We start from the raw sequence: 26,438 nt of genomic DNA, 5'->3' as shown, positions 1-26,438 counted from the left end.
TTTTTGAATTAAACTGAAGGGTGAAATGGAAGGCTTTATGGACTGGAAACAAAACATTCAAAGCATAAAATCTTGTTAAGCTGTTAGGACCTCAATAGCTTAACTGAGCTGCAGGCTGGCAGGAGCGCCATACAGGTAAGTCATGTGACGGCAATTAAGTGTCAACCTAAGAAATGCCCAAACCTGTATGAACTTCTATGAGTTTATTTGAGCCAAACTGCCGGGAGGCAAAATCTCAACAAACTGAGAAAATGCTCCGGAAAATGGCAGTTTTACTACTTTTTTTTCTACATAAAAATCAGAGGGGTAGATGTAAGGGCGTTACATGAAATTAATAGATGATAGATGAGGGCGGAAGGAGAAAGCAAAATGGGGAAACCTCTTGGATTGTATAAAAAATAAAATGAATAGACACATACTTCTTTTATATAGGCGGGTACTGGATAGTTAACACTCGACAATGAACACAATAACAATAACGAGGGAATTTGTGGTCTTGCCTCTCGTGAGGTGGTTGAGCTTTGAGGTCCGGAAAAAGAGAAATTACCTTGTTATTCTAAAGCCATGTTATCAGGTGCGTTATCCTACATGCAGAAAGAAGACAGGCTCAGTTGTAAGGGCAAGACTAACCTTTGTTACGGAAAAATACTGCCCTTGGACATGACTACCCGCCATGAACCGCTTTTAGTTATAAAGTTTTTATTTCAGACCATCCTATGTGGTTACTTTCTGAGTTTGTAAAGCTGCCATGCACGCCTCCACTGAGCTTGTCATGTTTAGCATGTGGCCCCATTCCCGTCCATGATCACGTATCTGTGAGGCCAAGTCATTAACAACACCTATTGGCAAAACTGACAAGCAGTCAGAACAAGAGGTGGCGGGTCTCCAGGATCTGGAATTCGGTGCCAGCCGAATCATCTTTCCGCAAACACCAAAGCCCACGGACCGACAGGGATCCATTCAGAGGCAAGGCAGGTGTTTCCAAAGAAGGGTGGCGCTTAGTAGCTTGGATCCAAAAGTCCACAATCACCCATTACTGACAACACCAAGGGGCCAGGCTGTCTACCCACAGCGTCAACTGCGAATACACTTTCTCTTCCAGTTGATTTTACTCTTGAGCGCTCTCTCTCAGTCTCCAGAGTCCTATGGCCGAAGGGCAGGCGCTGCGGGCCTCTTCTCCGGGGCGCGGTCAAGCTGGAGTTCAAGCGTTGCTTTCGCAATAGCCGTCTTCCCCCGACACCTTGTGATGCGGGGAGGTGACTCGTGTTTCTTCTTACATAAAGCCACAGATAATGAGTTCAGAAACAAGCCTGAGTACCGACCCGCCTCCACGCTCCAGCTCTCCCAAATCCCCCTCAGGGAACACTTCCTCACCACCTTCCCCAGGGAGGCGGAACCGGAAGAGGAGGGCCTTCGCCCACCATGGCAGCCCGCGGGGTCGTTGGCATTTTCCTCCTCTCCGCGGTGCCCCTCTTGTGTCTAGAATTCCGGCGAGGGATCCCGGACCTAGGTAAGTGCTGGCTTTTCCTCTTGGCAATCACACCCTGGTAACCTCCCCATGAACGTGGCGCAGAAGTACCAGCGTTGACTACGAATCCCAGGCTGCACTGCTGCTGCGCCCCTCTTCCGGCGGGGCCGGTCCCTCCGCAGTAAGTGTCGGTGTCCCTGGGGACGCGGACCCCACTCGTCCGAAAAGTGCCCCTGCAGAGGCGAAGTTTTACGTGTAGGCAGAGAGACGCAGAAAGCCCAGGGACAAACAGCCACCACTATGAAGTTGTGTTGATATGCTCAAAAGGAAATAGGGCAATGGGATGGACGCCTTCTGAGGAATCTAAACACATTTTAATGAGGAGCCACCCCTTCGAAAAGCCGGGGCAAAAACATTCCCCACAAAAGGAACGGTGACGAGTTGAAGCAAAAGAACGAAGATCACTGGCTCAGTGGGGGAGAGTGGCTGAAGATAACAGTCATTGAACACCTATTATAAGCCTACCACTAAATGCTTTTTAATTATCTAATTAGCATTACAACTGTAGGCGGCTGTTACTCCTATAATCATCTACAATTACAGTTGAGGAAACTGAGATGTAGGGACGTTAAGTAGCTTACGGTTTTAAAAACGTTACTGGATTCAGTATGGAGAATGTTTAGGAAGGAAACTATAGTGGAGGCAATGGAGCCGATGAGGTTTTTGAAGTCGCCAAGTGATGATGGTGGCCGGGACAAAGATGGTAACATGAAATGCGCACAGATTTGGGATATTTACAAAGTACAAACCACAGGGTTTGTTGATGGATTGCTTGGGATGAGGGAAAGGAGGGACTCAAGGATGACTAGAGCAACGCCAAGTCGTTGGTACTGCCAAAAATAACGGGAACAATGAAAGGAACTGTGGAGAACCAGTTCATTTTTGGACAGATGGGATCAGTTTACATATCTCCCTCATTCACCTTAGTTCTCAAGTTAGAGACCGTGATGAAACTCAGCTTTAATATTTACTTGTCTCTTCACCCTCCCTCGGCCACTTCTAAGAAGTTAGTTACCCAGAAATGTTGCTTGAAATAAATTCAAATACTTTTTGTTTTTGAGTTTTGTTTTTTTTTAAGCTTTAATCCTGGCTGGTAGGGATCAGTGGATTAAGTGCTGGCCTGTGAAGGGAAAGGTTGCTGGTTGGATTCCTAGTCAGGACACATGCGCCAGGTCCCCAGTTGGGGGTGTGCAAGAGGCAACAGACAGATCTTTCTCTCCCTCTCTTTCTCCCTCTCTTCCCCTCTCTCTAAAAATAAATAAATAAAATCTTTAAAAAAATAAAAAATAAAATGCTTTAAAAAATTTTAGTCTCTCCAGAAGCCTGATTCAACTCAAGATGTACTGGAATCTTACAAGACCTTTGTCCAAATGACATACAGAAATGTTGAATTCACATTTACCTATTACAGAATTCACTTTGGTCCTTTGCCTTTATAGCATCCATCTCTACTCTGCCCATTTGGAATCGTCTACTTTGCACCAACAGATGAGTCACTTAGTCAATGAGAAGGTGGTTACTGAAGTTACAGAAGGAGATCTGTTCACAGGATCAGCTCTGAGCCTGGGGAAATACACTTCTTGAGGGCAAAGACCAATCTAATTTGTTTTTGTATTCCCAGCACTTACACAATGTCTAAATAACAACAGTAGGCCAAAAAGTCTGGAAAATGCAGCTGGGTTCCTAACACCATCTCCATCGAGTTCCTTTAAACTTTACTTAATTTCTTTTTCCTAGAATCCTCTCTCAACTTGTGAAATCATGGTCACTTACTTTGGTTTCTTGATAATGGTTCAGCAATTATCCACGGACAGTAATGAAGTCTATTTAACCAGTCATACATCCCAGTGCAGCAGCTGCGGGGCTAGTTATGTGTGGAACAGTACTTAAAGATACTAACACTCTTAGCTGGAGCTGCTAGTTGAATTTCCAGTTGTGGGTGGGGAGTGGAATTCCTAGCCCTTACATTCACTGGGGTTGTATTTTTGGACATGTTAAAAAATGATCTGTCTTTTTCGAAAAGCAGGAGCAGTTTATTTTTATTTATTTATTTTAGAGAGAAGGGAAGGAGGGAGAGAGGAAGAGAAATATTGATCAGTTGCCTCTCACATGCCCCCACCTGGGGACCCACAACTCAGGCATGTGCCCTGAGTGGGAATCGATCTGGCAACCTTTCAGATCTCAGGCCAGCACTCAATCCACTGAGCCACACCAGCTAGGGCAATCCCTGTCTTTTTCTCCGCTGTAAAAGCCTTCATTGCCAATACATTTTTCCTGGTACCTAAGCTAAATAATTTAATGCTGGTTCCTCATATTTGTTATCCTTTGAAGTGCCCTGTACATGGGGTCTTGAGAGTAGGTGCAAAAAAAAATTTTTTTTTAATTTTTTTTACCTGAGAGGTGTACACACAAATTAGGTCTTTCTATATTCCCATATAACATTTGCAAATTGCTTGCTTGTTAAAACAAAAAGCAATATTATGGAGCATAAATCCCATAATTGAGTGGTTTCTTTAAATGCCAGTACCCTAGGTATTGCATTACTTTTGTCATGGCCAGTTACCCCACATTTACTTGTTGTATTGAACAATACCTGAATCAGTGGTTAATGCTGGCAAAAGTCGGAGGGGTTGTGATGCAAAAAATATAAATATATATGTTTGCATATATAATTCCTTCTTTAATTTTTAGTTATTTCACTAACTACCAGCCCCATCATGTTGGTAAGACGGTTCCTCTGTCCCTCTGCCTGGTCATGTTTGACTTAAAAAACAAAACTAAAAATTCCTGGGGGGTAGAAACTATTTTTAACCCAACTTTATATCTTCCTTCCTTCACCGTTTAGCAAATTATATTACACAAAGTAGGCACTTGTTACACTGGTTCTTAAAATAATGTAAAATCAAATACTGACTTTTTTTCCTAGGCAAACATGTATTTGGTCATTTTTTTTACAAATGACCGAATTGAGAAATAAAGTACACAGTTTCATAATTTAACTGTGAAAAAGAAGAAATTGGTGTTTCGGTAGGAATGACTTTTTAAATAGAACTAGAATTTGAAAAGACGATACTATCACCATTATTTAATTCCTTAAATATGAAGATAATTTTATCTCTTTCTCTGGGTAGAAGGGAAACCAGAATTTCTGCATTAGTGATAGTCATAATATTTATAATGTAGACACTCACTTGAATTATACATATATTCCTGAGACAGAAGATGTTCTAGAAATGTTTTCTGAAAACTTGTTCTGGTATTGACAACCATGATGAATTTGGGTGCCAAAAGATTATGCAAAATCATAAGGCAGTTGCACAACTTAACTTTTACTGTACTTTTCTAGAACATATAATTTTCTAATGTGTTAATATTTATTATTAGTATCAAGAAAAGTGTTTTTAATTTTAATTTTTTTTTTTTTTTTTTACCCTTCATAAGGAATTAAAGATATAATTTTGCTGTGTGGCCGGATTTTCTTACTGCTTGCTCTTCTTACTTTAATTATTTCTGTGACTACCTCATGGCTTAACTCATTTAAATCTCCCCAAGTTTACCTGAAAGGTAAGTTTATTATTTACCTACCCTTTTACACTTTTCTACTGAAATCTGTTTCCTTTATTTATACTAGAACTTGGCACAATAAGAATCATTTTGCCATTAATTTGTGCAGTGTAATTTCAAGGTAGTCATCATTACAACTTTAGTCATGATTTTTTATGGACCATAAATCCCAACATTTTTATGAGAAATCATAAGGGAACTATATAACTTGTAACTTGGCACATTGCAAATTCTCATTTTAAGTTGTATTTATGCAACTTAACTGCTGTTTGATAGGTACAGCTTATAAACGACTCTACAAATGTTAACTATATCTACTATATAGTTAATCCCTGAAGGCTTTTCGTCCTAAATTATTTTTCATTCCACTCTGGCATTTTTTATTTCCGCACTTTTCTCTTATATATAGTTAGGTGCTCTTAATTTTAGGAAACCATGCTTGTTTTTTGACCAGTGAAAATTGTATTAGAAGGCTTTTATTAGCTAGTAGTTTTTGCAAACTTGGATATAATTCCACATTTGTGTTAAACTTTTTTATCCTGGTGCCAATACTTACAGAAGCTTCTTGTGCTGCCTCTCTGAATGCTGGCTTAGAGTGAACAATTTTCACAAAATCGGCCAAGTCGGCCACCCTGCACAAGACATCGGAGAGCTCCTCAAAGATGAGCCAGGTCTCTCGTCCTGGCAGTACTGAACGTGCACACACCACCAGCAAGCCCCTCTCTGTCAAGGCATTCCCTTGTGTGACACAAAAATCCTTCTGGGGCAGTATTAGAAGCCTTTGAGACATTCTGTTTTGTTTTGTTGTTTATTTAAATGTAAATATAAAAGGAAAATTATCAGTACTTAACTTATAGCCCTTTCAGATTAACTATGAATAAAATCGTAATTCTTAAAGTTTACACTATTCAATCACAATATAGGAGACAATATAGATGTTTAAGCGTCTCGCAATCATAGATTTTAGAAATTTTTCTTTCTTCTTTTGGTAAATTATTTGATCTCTTCAATTTCAAATTACTCTGTTGGAGAATTAAAATAACTGATCGTAACTTCTCTAAGAAACTGTACTAAGCACATTTTGATATCAGGAGGATATTAGCTGCACATGTTAAACTAGCAGGTCAAGTATTTTATGTTCTACAAATAAGGGAAACATGCACCTGACAGTTTCTTACCTTAAGCTGTACCTTTATGTTGCCAGGAGTGCAAGTTATTTGGTACATTTTTTGTTGACAATTTTGAGACATCATCATCACTGAAAGCTGAAACTAATTAGTAATTAAGATTGTGTATAGGGCATAGTTATTGTCATTATTTTTTTCGAATAAATAGAAAATCAGCCTGCTCCACACCTTCTGTCTCTCTTACTGTTATAAGCCCATTATAAGCATTCTTGAAGCCGCCTCACTCAAATTACAATAATACTAATACATGTTGCAATTCTTGTTTCAGAACAGACCTTTTCTTACTATTTTACTTGCAGATTTCTTAGTTTCAACTGTCTGTATTTCATTTTCATTATTTAAAACGTATCTTTTTTTGAAGACTTGTCTCTCAAAAACTGTTAAGATCTACAGTTCATTTTCAGAGAAAATAGCATTCAACTTATTGATAATTGGAAATTAAAAAACTTATGTTTTGATGTCTTAGAAGAAGAAGAGAAGAATGAGAAAAGGCAAAAACTTGTGAGAAAAAAGCAACAAGAGGCACAGGGTGAGAAGGTAAAGCATAATTTTTAGCAAATATAACTTGAAAGAATACAAAAAATATGTGGAGCATTTAAAATTTAGGTCCTTTGCTCTCTGTGTTTGTGCTCAGATTTTTTTTTTTTAATTACTGAGGTCAAATTCACGTGACATAAAATTAACTATTAATGTTTAAAGTGAACAATTCGGTGGCATTTAGAGCATTCACAGTGTTGTGCAAGCACTACTACCATCTAGTTCCAAAACATTTTCTCCACCTCAGAAGAAAATCTCACATTTTGGCCGGACGATATGGGCACCTGCTATGTGTTCTTAAGGCCTTTTAGAAAACATGGAGTTGTTCCTTTGGCAGAATACATGTGAGTCTCCAAGAAAGGTGATATTATAGACAAGGGGATGGGCACCATTCAAGATGACCCACAGATGTTTCCATGGCAAACTGAAAGTCCACAATGTCACCCAACATGCGGTGGGTATTGTTGTAAATAATCAAGTTAAGGGCAAGATTCTTGCCAAGAGAATGAATGAATGTATTGAGCATATTAAGCATTCTTAAGAGCCAAGATAGCTTCTTAAAACGTGTAGAGGAAAATGATCAGAAAAAGAAGGAAGCCAAAGAGAAAGGTATGTAGGTTCAACTGAAGCATCATCTGCTCCCCCCAAAGAAGCACACTTTGTGAGAACCAATGGAAAGGAAACCATTCCCTACGGATTCATAGCCTAAGTGTAAATAAAAAGAAAACCGCATCCCCTTTAAATAGTTACTTCCTCATTCCCCACCTCCTTCCATCCTTTGGCAACCACCAATCTGCTTTCTGTTTGTATGGATTTATCCACTCTGGATATTTCATATAAATGGAATCATATAACACAACATTTTGTGTCTGATTTCTTTCACCTAACATATTTTCTGAGGTTCATCAAAATATTATGTATCAGTAGGTCATTCCTTTTTATGGCTGAGTAATATTCTGTTGTATGGAATTATCAAAATTTGATTATCCATTTATTTGCTGATAAACATTTAGGTTATTTCTACCTTTTGGCTATTGTGAATAGTGCTGCTAGCATTAACTTTTTTTTAAAGGTTGTCTAGAATTTACCAGTTGAGTCCATCTGGTCCTGAACTTTTTTTTTCCCTTTAAGATTATTTATTTATTTCTATAGAGAGGGGGAGGACCAGAGAAATATATATAGAGAGCGACATCAATGTGTGGTTGCCTCTCATGCACCCCCTACTGAGGACCTGGCCCACAACTCAGGCATGTGCCCTGACTGGGAAGTGAACCGGTGACCCTTTGGTTCTCAGGCCAGCGCTCAATCCACTGAGCCACAGCTGCCAAGGCTGGTCCTGGGCTTTTCTTTGTTGGTTTTTAATTACTGATTTAACCTCTTGTTAGGTCTGTTAGGATTTCCTATTCTTTTTTTAAAAGAAGAACTTCATTTTATTTTTTATTTTAAAAGATTTTATTTATTTATTTTTAGGGAGAGGGGAAGGGATGGAGAAAGACAGGGACAGAAACATTGATGTGAAAACCACTGACTGGTTACTTCTTGTACACTCCCCAGCCAGGGACCGAACCCACAACCCAGGCATGTGCCCTGACTGGGAATTGAACTGCCAACCTTTTGCTTTGCGAGATGACACTCCAACCAACTGAGCCACACCAGTCAGGACTAGACTGACCGGCTTCTTATTGTTACCCCCTTTACAAGCACTTAGGTTGCATCTTTCTCACTGTTATATCTGTTACAACTTCTCCATCTGCCCACACATATAGTGATTTGGGTGTTGTAATATTTGTTTGTTTTGTCAGTAATGGAATTTGGGTTTCTATTGTTTCTTTGGTTGTTTTGGAATGACTTTCAAAATGAGAGGGAGGCAGAAATAATTACACTCTGTTATCTTAAAACCAGAATTTCCACTTCTTTTGAGTCCAAAAATAGTTTCTACTTTAACATGATCAAGCTATCAATCATCATTCTTTCCAAGGAGTTCATACCTTGCACAAACTGCCCTGACTTCAGGCTCTTAGAAGCCATCTTTGCATCCCCAGCCCTCAGTAAGCTTTGGTTGCACTGAAAACACGTGACAGCATATAGAGGCAGGCGGCCATACAAGCATAAGTATAGAATATTTGTGTTATTTGCATTATGTGCAAATGCAAGTTTTTAGAGAGTGACTGATGCAAAGTGGAAGATGCTGCTCTTCTGGCAAAATTGAGTTAGTGTGAAAAGACACTTTCTTACCTGGTTCGTACAACTTTCTAGATGATGTAAAATCTTAGGCATGGTAATGAATAGTAACAACACCTGATTTATTTTTTTGAACAGGCCAGCAGATACATAGAGAATGTTCTAAAGCCTCACCAGGAAATGAAATTGAAAAAACTGGAAGAGCGCTTTTATCGAATGACGGGTGAAACCTGGAAGTTAAGCAATGGTCATAAACTTGGGGTTAGAAAAGATTCCATTTTATATTTTGAATACTGATTTTTAAAAATTGCAAATGATGTTAATACAGCCTTTTTAGGAGTCTTTATTAATGATTATATAATGGTTAAGTGCCTAAGAACGTATAACTTAGAGCCTTGAAAAGGTCTAACATGAGGTAGACTTTAAGAAAATTGTTAACTATAATACTGTGTTTTATATTAAAGAATTCAGATTTTTCTTTAAGAAAGATCTCCATGGTATTATAAGCTCACATATTTATTTTGTTTGACTCTGTTTTTGTAAAGCCAAAGTAACCTTTTACTTTTCTTCCTTGGGCCTTGACTATGAATTTTGTCATTTGCTAATGGAAGTTTACAGTTTTGTTTTCTTACAGAGGAAGAAGGATATTCATAAAGGTATTAAGTTTTAGAATAACTGGCTGTAGATTTTAGATGTAAGCTTATTTTTGTCCCAAAGGCTTTTTTGCTTTCTGTTTATATTGTCCCTTTCACCATCTTGTAAAGAAAATGATTCTGGAAAGGTGTACAGGATTCTTATAGTGAAACAGAATGTTTTTATTCATTTTCTATCGGTAAATATGTCATAAAACAATGAAGGGTGGGTAAGAAAATTAATGTGAAAGATGGGCAACAACAAACGCATTTGCTCTATGTAGTGATTTCACCTCTGAGTTGAGTTTGTCTTCAGTGGCGTGGTGTCAGACATCGACAGCCTGACTTAGCCTGCCGTGTCTCTTTCTGCAATGGTCACAGTGTGACTTACTCATTTTGCTCCTTGCACTTAGGCTGTGTCTTCATGGCACTACTAGTACTGGGCTGGCCAAAAAGTCTGTTGTTTTTTTCCGTAAAATAAAGGATACGTTTTTTATTTTCACTAATAACTATTGATTTGGATATTTTGAGTACATTGTCTACCTCCTGCTATTGGTTTCTGGTGGGTAGAGGCCAGGGGTGCTGCTAAACCTCCTCCAATGCATAGGACAGTCCCACAGCAAAGAATTATTTGGCCAAGATGTCAGTAGAACCAAGAAACTTTGCAAACCACTTGTCACACGCTTGATCAGTCACAGCACCTTCTCCACAAACTGCACAAATCTTTTTTTGCATTTCAGTTGCATTGAAATAATAAAGCATAATACACCGAAAATGTTGCTTGTTTTCTTCAATTTTCAATATTAAAATGGCTGCACAAAAATTCACCCATTTTGATATGTTCTTTTTAAACGCACACTGAGATGAGAGCTGTCACAATCTAACAAAATTGTTTTGAATGACATTCAAGACAACTAAGAACTACTAGAGCCATTGTACAGAAAAAGCATAATGGACTTTTTGGCCAACACAATATATATTTTAACGTAAGTAGTGAGACAACAAAAAGTCGGACAGGGTAGACCTTCGGTGTTATGACTTAAAAGGCTCTTAGGATTATCAAAGAACATGAGAACTGGAATGTTAGAGCTGCATCAGGTGTACCCACCAGCTGATCCAGCCCGTCATTTGCAGTGAAGCAGGTTAAGTTTGGTCAGCTCACTGTTCAGCATCAAGGCCTTTTGACTTCCATTCCCCACGCTCCTTCCATCAGCTTCTCTTGGGATAAAGGAATGGGGAAAACTACCCAGCAAAGTCCTGTCCGTTTTAGTCTGATAAAGAGAACTTTTAGAAGGTCAGTATATATGGAAGAAAGACAGTGAACTAATAAGTATATATTTGAGAATTTGACACTTAAGTGAATTATCTTGCTAAGGAAAATGTTTTAATAGATAATAAAGTTAATCTTTACGATTTCTGGGATAAAATCCTTTGCCTCCTAAAGTGATTAATTCAAATGGAAGCTCAAAGTTTGAATTTGAGAAATAAAATACATTTATATATAACAAGATACTAGGGCTACATTCAGCTATGGGAGCTTTGCATGGTCATATACAGAGACATGTTTTTATGTATATGTTCTATTTTCACAGCTTTTAAGGCTTTTAAGGCATAATTCCTTGCACTGCCTTACTTCCTTTCCTGAAAGGAGGAAAGGATATTACCCAGATTGTCTTCTTTCTTCCATGCTTCTGAAAAATGTGGGGATCAATTAAAATGGAATGGTCTCTCCCAGCCTTGTATCTGTCAGAGAGAACCCCAGAGCTGGATAAGGGTAGTGTCTACAAGATGTTAAGCTCTGTGTTTTCCTGTCTTAGGAGATAGTGCTTTATTTTTTGGGTCTTGTATTAACTTTTAATTATATTTTTTTACTTAAGTGCCATCAGGGTAAAAGAAACCACCATTGTGAATAAAGTTGAAGGAAAGCATCTCTTTTGAAGTCGTCTGTTGTTTTTGACCAGGGTGATGAAGATTTGGTGCCTGAAAATGAGAGTCAGACATCTTTTGAAACATCAAACAGAAAAGCAGCAAAGAGACGGAACTTGCCTACACCTTCAACCAGAGTTTCACCGCCTGCTGAACGGCCCATGCCAGAACAGGTTGGTTACGTACTGCCTGCTCACTGCATGTATCACCGTGTAGCAGGAATATTGTTCTGTGGGGGAGGTGGTAGACTGAGTGAAGAACTGGCTTTTAATTGAGGTGATGTCTTCCCACTGCCTTACAGAGTGATTGCCTTCACTGACTCAGTTTTCCTGCTTACTATTAATGTTCTGAGACAAACTAAGAAGGAGACTATGAAGATAAATGACAGCAGGTTTAGAAAATACTTGTTTCTTTTGAGGAAGTAATTTGATTATGTAGAAATAAAAAATATAGTTTTACTAAGGAAACATTCCTGGGGGTAGCTAGGACATGATTAAGCCCCCCTCAGTGAGTGGCCCTTCTAGGGAATGGGTTAGTGACCATTCACTTCGGACGAGTGCCCAGGTTTATTATTCCTTCTTTCTCAAATTTTTAATCTTTAAGTTAAATTTAAAGCTAGCAAAGGGCAGAAATAAGCCTGTTTGTACTGACTCTTAGGGAAAGCTGGCAGGATATCTATTCAGTCCTTGAAAGTGGTTTCTAATGCATTGCTTCTCAGTCTGAGGTTTCGTTAATGGAGCCTGAGGGTGAGAATTGGGTCATTCCAACAATTTCTAACATTTTACAAAGGTCTCAGGAACTGTATGGACCAAGTAAAAATTTAAGATTCTTTGTTTTTTGTTATTAGCATAGATTATTTCATGCTGATGGTAAATTTTAGTGGACTGTCACATGCTTTTGATACCAAAGGAAAACAGATGGTTTATTTAATAAATGCAATTAATGTTAGCTAGATAAGATGTTTTAAAACATGGAGTCCAGAGTATTAAAAAATAAAAGGTGTCCCTAGAGGTGAAATTGTTGGTAACAGGTATTTTAACAAGAGAAAAAGTCTGAACATCTGGTTTCTTAACAGATCCACGGAAACAGGGAAACAATGAGTAAATCACAAAAGCTACCAAAGGCAATGGTTGTTAGCTAGTCCTGCAGCAGACCAGTGAAGAAAAATATGCAGTCCTCTTAAAACATATATATGTATGAACCTAAATAATTTTGGGGTCTTATTGAACTTAATACTTATCCTGTTTCTTTAAACAGTACATTTTATATAGTATCTTGGAACATCATGAAAACAAAATTGTTTAAATGTGTATAGATTGGCAGCTGTCACCTAAAATCCTATTTTTATGATCTTTTGTGAGCACACAGTTGCTTCCCCAACCATGTTTATTAACCAAGCTCTTCTTTTCATTGTCAGCTTATATGTGTATGTGGAATAAAAAGATTTCACTATGCTTAGATTTATCTAAAACCTATACTGAAAGGGAACTCTTCTTGTTGACACAATTTTTTCTTCAAAATGTTTACATTCCTATTACTAATACTTTTCTTTAGGTTCCAGATTTACCTGAAGAACCTCCTGAAGCAGCTAAAGAAGTAAGCTTATTTTTTTCCTTTGAAAATTAAATATATTTTGTTTCCTTTAACATCAGCAAGTATGTTTCATCTAAATGTGGGTTTGAGAGTAAGGACAGCATAAGCGTTTATGTGACTGCATGTAATTATGTCTTGTTTTGAATGTGGCATAATATCAGCCCCTCAGCTCGAGTCCTGTCTGGAAACCTGGCGTCTGCTGGGTGTGCTTTTTAGAGCTTAGAGCCTTCCTTCTGCATCAGGCAGAGATGGAATACATGGGCTTTTCTATAGAATTGCACACCCGAAACCTTTATAATTTTATGAACGAATGTCACCCCAATAAATTCATTTAAAAAATAAAGGAATACATGGGCTTTCCCAAAACTTCAAGTCAGCAAATTAGTTACTCACTATTGATAAAATAGAATCAAACAGGCAGATGACTTCAAATTGCAGTTTTCCCCTTAAAAGAGAGAAAATGAGAACGCAGCCACTTTGTAGACATTTAAATGGAAGGATGGTTTGCAGGGCCGGACAGAACCCCACACTGCACTGAGCTGCTTCCTGCCCAGTTGCTTTGCTATCATCTGTGCGGCCTTGCTGCCACTGCCTAGCTGGTTTTTAGATACATCTCCAGTGTATGGGAGCACGTGCTTTAAAGCCACTCAGTCCTTCGGGCAAAGGAGAACCCTGATGGTCTGCATTACGGGGGGCTCAGGGACTATGCCAAGTCCTTCAAAACCATTTTTGAGATAGCCATGAAAGTCTCTGGGAGCGTCTCGTTTTTGTCAACACATTTCCAACATTTAAATTTAGTACTTTGGACATCAGAGAAATCTGAAAGTCTTACAAAGACAGAGATAATAAAAGGTATAATGCAGGAGAAACACAATTTTTTTAACTTTTAATTCCTCCCTGTTGTAAGTAATAAATTTATGCCTATGATATATAATGTCCATACACTTCTACATTCTCACTTCCTGTCAAGCTCTGCTTTGGTATCTATGACAACAATTTATAATACAGGGGTATTTAAACATAGCTCAGGTTTGACAGGGAAGACCTTTTATGAATTTACTCTGGCTTTGAAATACATCATATTCCACAAAATAGCAGTCTGTCACCAAAGGTGCATGGATTATAGATCTCAGGTTGTCAGTGAATTTTTCTAATTTGTACCTTTTTTATTATATGTAAAAGGACGGTGTTTTTCTTCACAGTCTCAGATCTGTGACCCTAAAAAGGCTGAGCAACCTCTGCCCGAGGCAGTTGATGTTGCTCTCCTCTCCATTAGTTATTTATTGTCATTCCATTTTGGTTTCTTCTCTACCCTTTTCCATTACTTGTTAGGCGACATTCTGTGTTAAACTCACTAAAGTGTATGTCTGAGTAATGGGATTTTAGAGCTGGAATGAACCTAAATAACTCATCCCAGCTCCTCACTTGAAGCTGAAGCTGCAGTAAGGGTTTCCAAGGTATCTTCTGGGAGAACCTGGGCCTCCTGGGATGTGGCCAGTACTCCTTCCTTATTCACTCTGTATGCAATACTATCCCTCTTTTCTTCTCCCTGCTCTGAGTTTTGGTCCTCTTCTGTTTTTGGTTAATAAAGTCAACAAAGTTAGGTAAATAATCATTACCTGAGAATCACATGTAAAATGTATACAGCATATATAGTGTATTAATTAGTACAAGCAACTTTTATAATGAAGTTGTATTAATACCACTAATGTATAGTTAGTTGATACTGCTCAATACTTTTACAGTGTATTCTATTCCACACTAATCAAGAAAAACTAAATACTGGAATATTTTGATTCTATCAGAATTATCATTGGGTAAGGCATTTTCCATCTGTACTGTTTCTACTGCTCACAGACTTCTAAGAAGTCAATGCTAAACATTCTTAATTCCCCACTACCCATTCACAAGGTGTTAGTCTTATTTCCCTGGATGACTTTAAATGTCCCACTCCATCTTTCAGTAATTCTCCTGTTCTCACTGACCTAGATTTTGATCTAATGGCCACTTCTGGGCAGTTAGCCTGGTCCTTCCAGACTTCTCTGCCCAGCTTCACCCCTCCACTGTAGCTGACTTTTTCAAAAAAATGAAAATAGTAAGCATGGAGTATCCATTATCATCATAAAAGTTAAGAACAAAAAGAAAGTGTTTGTTCTATTTTGGGGAGTGTGCCTTGACAACACATCCTCCATCTATCACCTCAATGAAATATTTTCAAAATAAAGAAGACATTCCTGAGGTAGGAAATGAGAGTTACCATAGCTACCCAAGATTTTAGGATACCTAATAATGTGTTTGTAAGTTATGAAGTCATATTGTTTCTGGCTTTCTGAAAAAAATACTATTTCCTATTTTGTGATCTCAACAATTTTGCTCTGGTATTATTATCATTACTATGTCTGATTACATAATCATGACATATCATCATACGTAAAGCCTGCCCCTGTTAAAACAAGTATATTTTAGTCCTGGCTGAAGTAGCTCAATTAGTTAGAGCATCATCCTGATATGCCATGGCTGTGGGTTTGATCCCTGGTCAGGGCACATACAAGAAGCAACCAATGAATGGATAAATAAGTGGGACTACAAATTGATGTTTCTCTTCCTCTTTCTCTCTCTCTCAAATCAATTAAAAATAAAACTTTAAAATAAAAGAAGTATATTATAATCCCTAAGCTATATAACTGTATTATAAGTACATATATAAAAAAGAAATTTTACTTTTGGGAACACTGGACATAATAATTTTCAGGAAATTCTCTATTTCCTTATTAAAGTTAGGTCCGTTAAATGTCTGGTGTCACCCACAGAATCGAGGGACATTTTTATGACTCTGTATTGCCAGGGAAAGGGACTAACATTCATTTTCAAGGGTATCAGAACCAGGTAAAGATTTCACTATCTGTCTATATATTTTTGTACATATAACTGTGACTATAATAATGAGCTATATGAGAAAATTCTCGTTAGAGTGGGAACCTGGCTTGGATTTAGGAGCAGACTAATAGATGAGGGAACTAACGACTAGCATGGATTTATGGTAAGGAAGGGAGGATGTGACACATAATTAATCAATTCTTTCCTAATAGAACACCTTGATTTTTTTAGTGCCTGTTGTATATTTAGTATTACAACTATCCCTAGAGTTCTAAAACAATATGGTAAAACTTTAAAAATGAGAGGAGGAGATAACTCATGGCGGTATAGAAGTCACAACAGAGGATTTACCATACGTTGCTGTTCTACTTCTAACTTGCAAAGACAATAACTGTAGAATTTACGATAATTTGAAAATAATTTTGTAAATTATCATATAATGTTACCATATTACCCTAGTAACTATTTTCATTATTGTACGCTGTCTTATTTCATTTTAAGGAGTACCTGGAAACAAAATATTAATTTTTGCTGTTACTTTTAATTTAGATATCATTTAACAGTCTGTGTTTGTTACAGTGATTTACTTTCTAATTCTGGATTGTGGCCCAGGCCTTTTACCCATTCATAATCAGTCCTTTACACTGTCAGTAACATTTTAAGGGAAACTGCACAACCAACTTTCATGGTAATTGTAATAACAGAACATTGCTAGATTTCAAACAATAATAGTTTGTTTCTCTCAAGTTTCATTTAATCATAATGGAAAACATTTAATTCACTGTATTTTAACCCTTGTTTCTCATAAAGCATTTGGCTTTAATTCTCCTCTCAGATCACTGTTTGGAAAAAGGTCATTGAAAAAGTTAAATTTTGACTTCTGGCTAAGATAGAGGCGTAGACAGACACGCTGCATCTCCCTCCACAACTAAGAATGAATACAACTACCTCAAAACTAGAAACAACCAGAAGTTCCAGAAAAATCTAACTGCATAGAAGTCCAGCAAAGATATAAAGAAGAAATACTCATCCAGACAGGAGGGGCGGAACGGGGGCAGAGAGGATGTGATATGGTGGCGGCGGCAGCAGCAGTGGCAGCGGCAGGCGGGCAGAAAGCACAGTCACACGTTTTAAAAAGTCAGGATGGACACCTGGGAGCGTTCCCAGCTCTTCACTGTACCTTGCAGCTCAAGGTCCCAGTACCAGGGAAAATCAAGCCTCATTGCTTCTGACTGTGCTGACCAGTGGGGGTTGGGGCGGAGGCAGAAACTACAGGTCTGTCAGCAGAGTCCGCTTGTTTAATGGTTCTAGAACGTCCGCAGACCCACCCACTCTGGAAACAACAGCCAGGGCAACAGCTAGAGAGGTGCCAGTCTGATGCAAAAGTGGGAGAAGTGCCTGGAAAAGGGGTGAGTGCTGGCCTGGCGGCATTGTTCCCTCTCGGACCCCTCCCCCACATACAGTGCCACAATGTGGTGAAACAGGTCACCCTGTACTGACAAATCCCTAGGGCTCCGCCCCTTAAAACGTAACAGGAGCAACAGCTCTACCTGGGACACAGAGGTAAACACAGGAGCCTGTCAGAATGAGGAGACAGAAAACTATGGCCCAAAAGGGGGAAAGGATAAAGGTTCCAGTGGGAGAACTAAGCGATGAGGAGATAGCCAACCTAACAGATGAGGAGATAGATAGCCTAACAGACGCAGAATTCAAAACACTGGTGATAAGGATGCTCACAGGCTTGACAGATATGCTTGAGTACGGCAAACACATAAGAAGTGCAGGCTATACTAAGTGAAATGAAGGAAAATCCACACAAAACCAATGGTGAAGGGAAGGAAACCGGGGTTCAAATCAATGATTTGGAACATAAGGAAGAAAAAAACAGTCAACCAGTGCAGAATGAGGAAGCAAGAATTTTAAAAAATGGGGAAAACTTCTCAAATTTTGCGAACGAGATGGACAATACAGATCAGGAAGCATGGAGGGTCCCCGGCGAGCTGGACCCAGAGGGGACCACACCAGGACACATCATGAGATGCCAAAGGTGAAAGATAAAGACAGGGTCCTGGGGGCAGCAAGAGAGAGGTGGAGAGTTGCCTACCGGGGTGTGTGTGTAGGACTATCAGCTGATTTCTCAGAGGACACTTTGCAGGCAGGAAGGGACTGGCAAGCAGTATTCAATGTGATGAAAGGCAACCTGCAACCAAGACTACTCTATCCAGCAAGGCTATCATTTGGAATGGAAGGGCAGATGAAGTGCTTCCCGGACAAAGTGAAGCTAAAGGAGTTCATCATCACCAAGCCATTATTATATGAAATGTCAAAGGGACTTAAGAAAAAGAAGATCAAAACTATGAACACTAAAATGACAACAAACTCACAACTATCAACAACTGAATCTAAAAAATAAAAACAAAATGCAACTAAAAAAAAAAGTTAAATTTTACTTCTAAAAATAGGCAAAATTGGCCTTTAATCTGTGATTCAGTTATTTTGTGATGTTTTATTATAAAACTTCTTTAGTAGAAATAACAGCTCAGGTGATCTGGAAGTGAGTCAAATACCTTACCTAGTTGAATGAAAATATTTTCCAACATGGCTTTCCTGAAGTGGTAGGTGCTGCTGTAAAACCACCATTTCTATATACTGTGCTACTCACATTAACTCCCAGGATAGTTAGGATAAGACCATAGGGTTTCCTGACAGGTAAATAAATAATGAACATCAGAAGAAATGCCTAATTCACTATATATTTTAGAATGTCCATTAATATACTAGCAGCTGTAAACACATTTTGACTGTTAAACTTTTAGTGTTGTTAAAGGAAAGATTATGGGGAAACTCATACATAATGCAGATAAAGTGGGACTGCACTGTTCCCAGGGCAGGCGGCCTCTGAGCTCATCGCCTCCAGGGCCAACTCGAGGCTCGTCTCTCGTTGGCCTGGATGACAAGGGCACAGCCTATGGTGACAGAGTGGACTGGCTGACCTTGTGTCTCCTTCCAGTCTAGTTCCTTGTGTCTAGACTGAGCTGGCACTGGAGCTTCTTGGTTTGGTAGGTCACTTGTGAAGTCCAACTGCAAGCTGGATGTTAGCTGGGCAGACAAAATTTAGTCTCTGGTTCATCTCTGGAAGGTTTTGTCACAGATCTCAACCAATAGGAAGATGTTTTTCAGTTTCAGAATAATTATTTCTTTAGAGAGAATTTTATCTGGACCTAATTTATGTTGGTCTACTCCCTCAGAGCTAAATTCCTATAAAACCTCACGTGAGCTCTTATAATGACAGATGTCATAATTTTGGAATTGCAAAGAGCAGTGGATTGAATTCTTACCTGAACATTTTTATTCCCTCAGGTAGTTACTGTTGCTCTCCGGTGTCCAAGCGGGAGGGTCCTGAGGAGAAGGTTTTTTAAGTCTTGCAGTTCGCAGGTAAGGACATTTATATTTTGAGAAATATTTTTTATTGACTTTGGCAGTCGTTTATTCCCACGCAGTGGGAGAAGTATCACACTCTTGTCCGGTAGCCTCCTCCCTTACATGTACTCCCACGTTGAGGATAAAGGGAATTTATGTGTATCCTTTGTTACAGAAATGTAGGTAATTGGCATGCTGGGTCCTTTTGAACTGTGAGTTCTGCAATGCTTTTTTTCCTATTTATTTTTGTTTTATTTTTGTTATAATTACATTTTCACAGCTTGGTGAGTAAGATGCTTTAAAAGCAGCGGGTATTAACTTTGTTACATTCTCTTCAGTCAGTTCCTGCATGATTCTGATGTGACTTAGATTATGATCTAAATCATGTTTTCCCCAAATGTTACCCTTTTGTTCTCAGTCTTTTTACTGACTAATCTTCCCCTTCCCTATAGCTGGGGCTTTGCTATTTGTTAAATGCCTCTGTTGACTCTGGGGTGCCTGGAGTCCCTAGGCCTTAAACAAATGTATTAAAGGTTGTTCACACCTCAAGATCCATGGCATGCCATTTTTCTTTACACTCCAGAAAGTTCCTTTAAAAGAGGTAGAAGTTCTGTTTCATTATTCCTAGGAGCTTAACAGTGAACGAATTGTAAAATACCACAGTGACCCTGAGGGACACAAGTGTGTACAATATTGACAACTATGTTTCTTACCTTTTAGGCTCTATTTGACTGGATGCTGAAAATTGGGTACCACACATCCCTATACAGCCTTTCTACTTCCTTTCCCAGAAGGCCTCTGGAAGTGGAGGGAGGCTGGTCACTGCAGGACATAGGAATAACTGTGGATACTGTACTCAATGTGGAAGAAAAAGAGCCAAGCAACTAGAAATGAGAACTTCCTGTGCTACATAAAATCACTTATGTCATGACCTACAGGACCATAAAAGATTCACATTGAAATCATGCCAGTACACTTTCATGTTGATATCCATGAGGATATATGGGCACAAAGGATTAGAAAAGGTCTGCTCTCTGTATAATAATTTTTGGAATGCCATTTTATAATGTACCAAATGAGCCCTGGCCAGGTAGCTCAGTTGGTTAGAGTGCCATCTCGATACTCCAAGGTTGCGGGTTTGATCCCTAGTCAAGACACATGGAAGAATCAACCAATGAATGCATAAATAAGTCGAACAACACATTGATGTTTTTCTTTCTCACTTTCTCTCCTTTCCTTGCTCTAAAAATAGGCAAAATTGGCCTTTAATCTGTGATTCAGTTATTTTGCGGTGTTTTACTATAGAACTTCCGTAGAATAAAATTCACAGGTTGTGTGTGTGTGTCACTTCTGAGACTGGACTATAAAAGACTGACTTCTATCTTGGTGCTCTCTTGGGTCACTCACTCACCCAACATGGCAGAGGGCGGGACAGGAGCCACGTGCAAGGAACTGCACAGCAACACGAGGAGTCTTGGAGCTGGACCTCCAGCCCCAGTTAAGTCCAAAGGCTGCAGCTCTATCAACAGCTTGATTGCGACTTCATGAGAACCCTGAGCCAGAAACACCTGGCAATGATGCTTCCAGATTCTTGACTCTGATGATGTGTGAGATAACAAATGTTTTAAGCAGATAAGTTTTGAGCTAATCTGTATGGAGCAATATAGAACATACACATTTAGAACCTGTGAGGAGCAGCTGCAGCATAAAAACAAAATATGGGAGTGGCTTTGGAACCAGGCAGTGGGGTTTGAGGAGAGTGTGTAAAAGTTTAAAGTGCCTTGAAATTGTTGATAAAGGCTCCTAACTATAAGACTACAGGCGAGGACATGCAGGAAAGTGAGGTACATATTACTGGAAACTGGAGGAAGGAAAACCCTCATATAGTGGCAGAGGGTGTAGCAATGCTATCGCTGGCAATTACGCGGGAAGTAGGAAACAGCTAATGAATTAAATGATCTAGCCTAGTATATTTCCAACTAGAACACTGAAAATACCACCTGTTTCTTGCTGCCTATGGTAAAATGAGGAGAGAGATAAACTAAAGAAAGGTCTTAAAAAGAAACCAGGGATCACTGGTTTGGAAGATTCCCAGCCTCTAGAGGTGGCAAATAAAGCTAGAATTAAGAAATGGCTTCAGAGCAAAGATCAAATCAAGAATATTCTCAGGAAAGCCTGGTCTAAAGATGAAGTGAAGCCCTTGCTGGGTAGCTCAGTTTGTTGGAGCATCGTCCTGTACACCAAAAAGGCTGTGGGTTCGATTCCCAGTCACGGTACATACCTAGGTTGCAGGTTCCATCCCAGGTTGGGTGCATACAAGAGCAACCAACTGATATCTCTCTCTCAAATCAATAAACATATCCTCAGGTGAAGATAAAAAAGATTAAGCCAGGAGCTTAATGTAAAATCATTTGTTAAGACCTGAAACAGATCTCCGAGACAAGAAAAAGCTAAAGGAGTTCATCACCACCAAACTAGTATTACAGAAAACATTAAAAGGATTTCCTTTAAGAAGGAAAAGAAAAACTAAAAATGTGAATAGCTACATACCGATCAATAATTACTTTAAGTGGATTAAATGCTCTAATCAAAACACACGGGGTAGCTAAGAAAATAAGACCCAAGTGTCCATTGACAAATGATTGGATAAAGCAGCTGTGCAACACATATACAATAGAATATTACTCAGCCATAAAAAAAAAAAAATGAAATCTTACCATTTGTGACAACATGGATGAACCTAGAGGATACTGTGCTAAGTGAAGTCAGACAAATATAAATACCATGTGATTTTACTTATATGTGGATTCTAACAAAACAAACATAAAAAGAATAAACTGAAGGTTGTCAGGAGGGAGGTTTGGGGTACGATTGAAAAAGGCGAAGGAAGTAAGAAGTACAAATTGGGAGAACACAGTCATGGGGATGTAAAGTACAGCACAGGGAATACAGTCAATAATATAATAACTATGTACGGTGTCAGGTGGGTACTAGACTTACCACAGAGACTGCTTCTTAAGTTATTTATCTGACTACTATGCTATACACCTGAAACTAATATTGAATAACTACAATTGAAATTTTTAATTGAAAAAAACAAAAAAAGATCTGAGAAGGTCAAAGGTAATACCTCAGAATAAGATTCACAATATTCAAAATTAAAAAAATAATTCTACCAGTTGTAGCCTGGAGAGAGGCAGAGAAGCAAAAACTAAGAGGCTTTTCCACCCCCAAAATTCAAGCAAGCTGAGAAAATGGCTCTGCTGCAAACCTGTGCCACCTGTCACGTAAAAGAATGACGGAGGTGAAGCCAAGGCCTTTGAAGAATGAGTCAAGAGAGATTGGAAAGTACTTTCCTGGCAGGGAGCAGAACTGAATTCTAGTCAAGGAATTTCTAATACTTGCCCAGCTGAGCTTCAGACCTGCTCACAGACCAGGAACTTCTGTGTGCCATCATTGTCAGTCTTTCTGAACAGGAATCATCCTGTCTGTTCCACCACTGTGTACTGGGCGGGGGGAGGGGCAATAACACATCTTTAGTTCACAGGTCTACAGATCAGGAGGAAATGTACTTGAGAGCTGTACTTAAGAACTACATACACCCAGGTTCCTCATTTGGACTTGATTTAGATGACAAGAGTCTGGACTTTGAGCTGATGCTGTAATGGGTCTACTTTTGGGTGCTTTGGGAGAGGGTGAATCATGAGGGGCTAGAGGGTACAGGCTGTGGCAACCAGCCTCCAAGATGGCCCCCAACGATCCCTGTGTCCTGGTATTCACTTTTGTGTTGTTCCCTCCCACAACGTACCAGGGTTGATCAATATGATCAATAGAATTAACCGGAAGTACAATAAGTCCTCACTTAACATAATCGACAGGTTCTTGGAAACTCGGACTTTAAGAGAAACGAAGTACAGTCCTGCACCCCATAACAATGTTTGAGATGAACTGTACACAGTGGTGGTCCCACAAGATTTATAATGGGGCTGAAAAATTCCTACTGCCTGGTGACACTGTAGCCATCATAATGTCCTAGTTCAGTACATTACTCACGTTTGTGGTGATCCTGGTGTAAACAACCTACTGTGCGGCTATAAACGCAAAGATCTAAAGATATTTTTGTACAGCTGTACAATGTGTTTTGAGCTAAGTGTTATTATAAAGGGTTGAAAAGTTTAAAAAATTAAAAAGTTTATAAAGTAAAAACATTACAGGAAGCTAAGGTTAAGTTATTGTTGAAGGACTATATTAAAATAAATTTAGTGTAGGCTGAGCGCACAGTGTTTTATGTCCACAGTAGGGGGCAGTGATACCCTGGGCCTTCATATTCACTCACCACTCACTCACTCACCCAGAGCAACTTCCAGTGCTGCAAGCTCCATTCATTGTCAAGTGCGCTACACGCTCTACACAGGTGTACCATCTTGTATCTTTTATGCCACATTTTTACTGTATCTTTTCTACGTTTTGGTATTTTTCTTTCTTTTTCAAAACAGATTTTATTTATTCATTTTTAGAGAAAGGGGAGGGAGGGAGTAAGAGGGAGAGAAACATCGATGATGTGTGAGAGAAACATTGATCGGTAACCTCTCGCATGCCCCCATCTGGAGACCTGGCCCACAACCCAGGCATGTGCCCTGACTGGGAATCGAACCGGCGACCATTTGATTTGCAGGCCAGCGCTCAATCCACTGAGCCTCACCAGCCAGGGCTGTTTATAGATATTTTTAAATACACAAACATTTACCATTGTATTATACTGTATCTGCCTACAGCTTGGAATTAATCTTCCAGCACCAGTCATATCGAAAGACTATAGGCCTGGCCAATACCTTGTCTGCAACTTAATGAGGGACCTTGAGCCAGAACCACCAGCTAAGCTGCTCCTGGATTCCTGACCCACAAACTGTGGGAGGCAATAAATGTTTTAAGCTAAAATGTTTGGGGAAATCTGTTATGTGGCAATAAATAACTAATACAATAACTATTCAGGGCATTTCCCCCAACAATGAAAAGATGTCTTTAGGAATGACTTACTTTTCTGGGTACGCCCTTTGGTTTTGATAGCTGTTAATAGCTTAGTCAGGATTCCTTTCACAGGTTCAGTAAGCTCCCATTATTAGTCTTTGGAATAGACTCAAATGCAAATATAAATACAAAAGAAAAAGGAGAAACATTTTCATATTTACCTGATCTGATCACAGACTTTCACAGGCTCTATTTTCAACTGTCCATCCACATCCATTTCCAAGGATACTCACTACAGAAAATAATTACCATTAAAAAATCATCTTTTAGCCAAGTGTCGCTGGTTCAATTCCCAGTCAGGGCACATGACTAGGTTGCATGTCAGGTCCCCAGTTGGGGGCATGAGTGAGAGGCAACCACACAGTGATGTTTCTCTCCCTCTCTTTCTCCTTTCCCTTCTCTCTAAAAATAATAAATAAGTAAATAAATAAAACAAATATTTTTAAAAATCATCTTTTAAAAGCCAAAATTTCAGTAATTAACAACTAGTTCCTAAAATTTGTGGAATAAACGTTCTCCCTCCCTCCCAATTTGCAACACAAAAATCATTAGGGCCATTTCTTTGCGTGGCAATACATTTTCCTTTAACACAAAGAAAAAAACACTATCAGTTGCATGTACAACTAAAAGGCTAAAAAGAGATGACCAATTGTTTCCTTGGTTGCAAAAGCTAATTCTTCCTCTGAATATAGGGAAAGGAACAACAGATGCCTTAGTTCTTTAGATTCTTGGTTAATACCACTGTTCTTTCATACTGTAGTCCGTTTGAAATGAGCTGGAAAAATCAGAAACATACAGTAATTAAGGAATAATTTTTTCTGGGTGTGATGACGGTATTGTGGTTGAGAGAGAGAGAGAGGGAAGGAGAGAGAGAAAGGAAGGGGGACAGAGAATAGCTTTCTAAAGATACATACTAGAATATATGAATTACGGCCAAAATATACGTCAAAATAATTGGGAGGGGGAACTGTAGGTGGAGATATAGGTTAATAAATACTAAAACGAAGTAAAAGGTACATTGAGGTTTTTGCATCAGTTTCCATAAAATGTTTCAAGATAACAGGCTGAAGATAAAAAAAGGAGCAAGCAGACTTGTAAATTTGTCAAGTGACAAAATAAGGCTATGGCTTAAAATAGCTTAAATTTCTTTGAAAAAAGCCCCAGGGAAAACAAACTTGAATCTTATTTCAACTTAGCATATTTATTATGTTTTTTTTTTAAGTATATTTTATCATGTTGTTACAATAGTTCCAATTGTTTTCCCCTTGGCTCCCCTCCACCCAGTACCCCCTTTACCCCAGCTATCCCACCCACCTTAGTTCACATCCATGGGTCATGCATATAAGAAGTTCCTTGGCTTCACCCTTTCCTATATTACTATTTTTTAATTATTTTTTATAACAATAAAAAATAACAATTCCCCCCTCAAACTTAAGACCCTTTATAATCTTATAAAGGACAATGGGCAAAGGTCTCGTGCTCCTCTAGCTGCTTCAAGCTGGACATGGTCGTCGTCCTACCTACCCTTGGGTCCAGAAATCCCTAATGAGAGTTGGGGGTGTAGTGGGGAGGGTGCCCTTCCCACATGGGGAAGGATCGTGCAGACTCCAGGTCAGTTGGCTGTGCTTGGTTTAACAGGCTGGCGTCCTTGTTGTATCAGACAATCACTCAGGTAATGAGATCATAGGCTTATGCCCTCTGGTTCAATTTTGCTCGTTTGTTTGGGTTGTTCATTAGTCTTCTGTATTAGGTGATATAATATGGTATTTTTCTTTTGTTGCCTGGCTTATTTCACTAAGCATAATTCTCTCTAGTTCGATCCATGTTGTTGCAAATGGTAGAAGTTCCTTCCTTCCCTCTGCTACGCAGTACCCCATCGTGTAAATGTACCACAGTTTTTTGATCCACTCATCCACAGATGGGCACTTAGGCTGTTTCCAGCACTTGGCCATTACAAACAGTGCT

The 26,438-nt window shown here is 39.0% G+C and overlaps 1 protein-coding gene across 1 annotated transcript; it reads left to right on the top strand.

Annotated features, from left to right (window-relative positions):
• Nucleotides 1-1,375: 1,375 nt before the first annotated feature.
• UBXN8 (UBX domain protein 8) lies at nt 1,376-20,801 on the top strand. The gene is made up of 8 exons (XM_090258530.1): nt 1,376-1,510; nt 4,970-5,092; nt 6,746-6,816; nt 9,136-9,258; nt 11,591-11,728; nt 13,110-13,151; nt 19,386-19,460; nt 20,166-20,801. The coding sequence occupies exons 1-8, from the start codon at nt 1,423-1,425 to the stop codon at nt 20,331-20,333; spliced, it is 828 nt and encodes a 275-aa protein (XP_090114656.1). The 5' UTR covers nt 1,376-1,422; the 3' UTR covers nt 20,334-20,801.
• Nucleotides 20,802-26,438: the final 5,637 nt, after the last annotated feature.

This window comes from Furipterus horrens, unplaced genomic scaffold (assembly GCF_987537825.1).
Source record: "Furipterus horrens unplaced genomic scaffold, mFurHor1.1.pri manual_scaffold_12, whole genome shotgun sequence".
NCBI classification, from domain to species: domain Eukaryota; kingdom Metazoa; phylum Chordata; class Mammalia; order Chiroptera; family Furipteridae; genus Furipterus; species Furipterus horrens.
The sequence above is the reverse complement of the archived record's forward strand: the minus strand, read 5'-3'. Positions and strand labels throughout refer to the sequence as shown.

Bases quoted from the DNA above. Each gene is read 5' to 3' on its own strand.
- UBXN8 (XM_090258530.1), top strand. From the start codon at position 1,423: ATGGCAGCCCGCGGGGTCGTTGGCATTTTCCTCCTCTCCGCGGTGCCC. The intron at 1,511-4,969 runs GTAAGTGCTGGC...ACCCTTCATAAG, and splicing joins GCGAGGGATCCCGGACCTAG to GAATTAAAGATATAATTTTG. The intron at 6,817-9,135 runs GTAAAGCATAAT...TTTTTTGAACAG, and splicing joins AAGAGGCACAGGGTGAGAAG to GCCAGCAGATACATAGAGAA.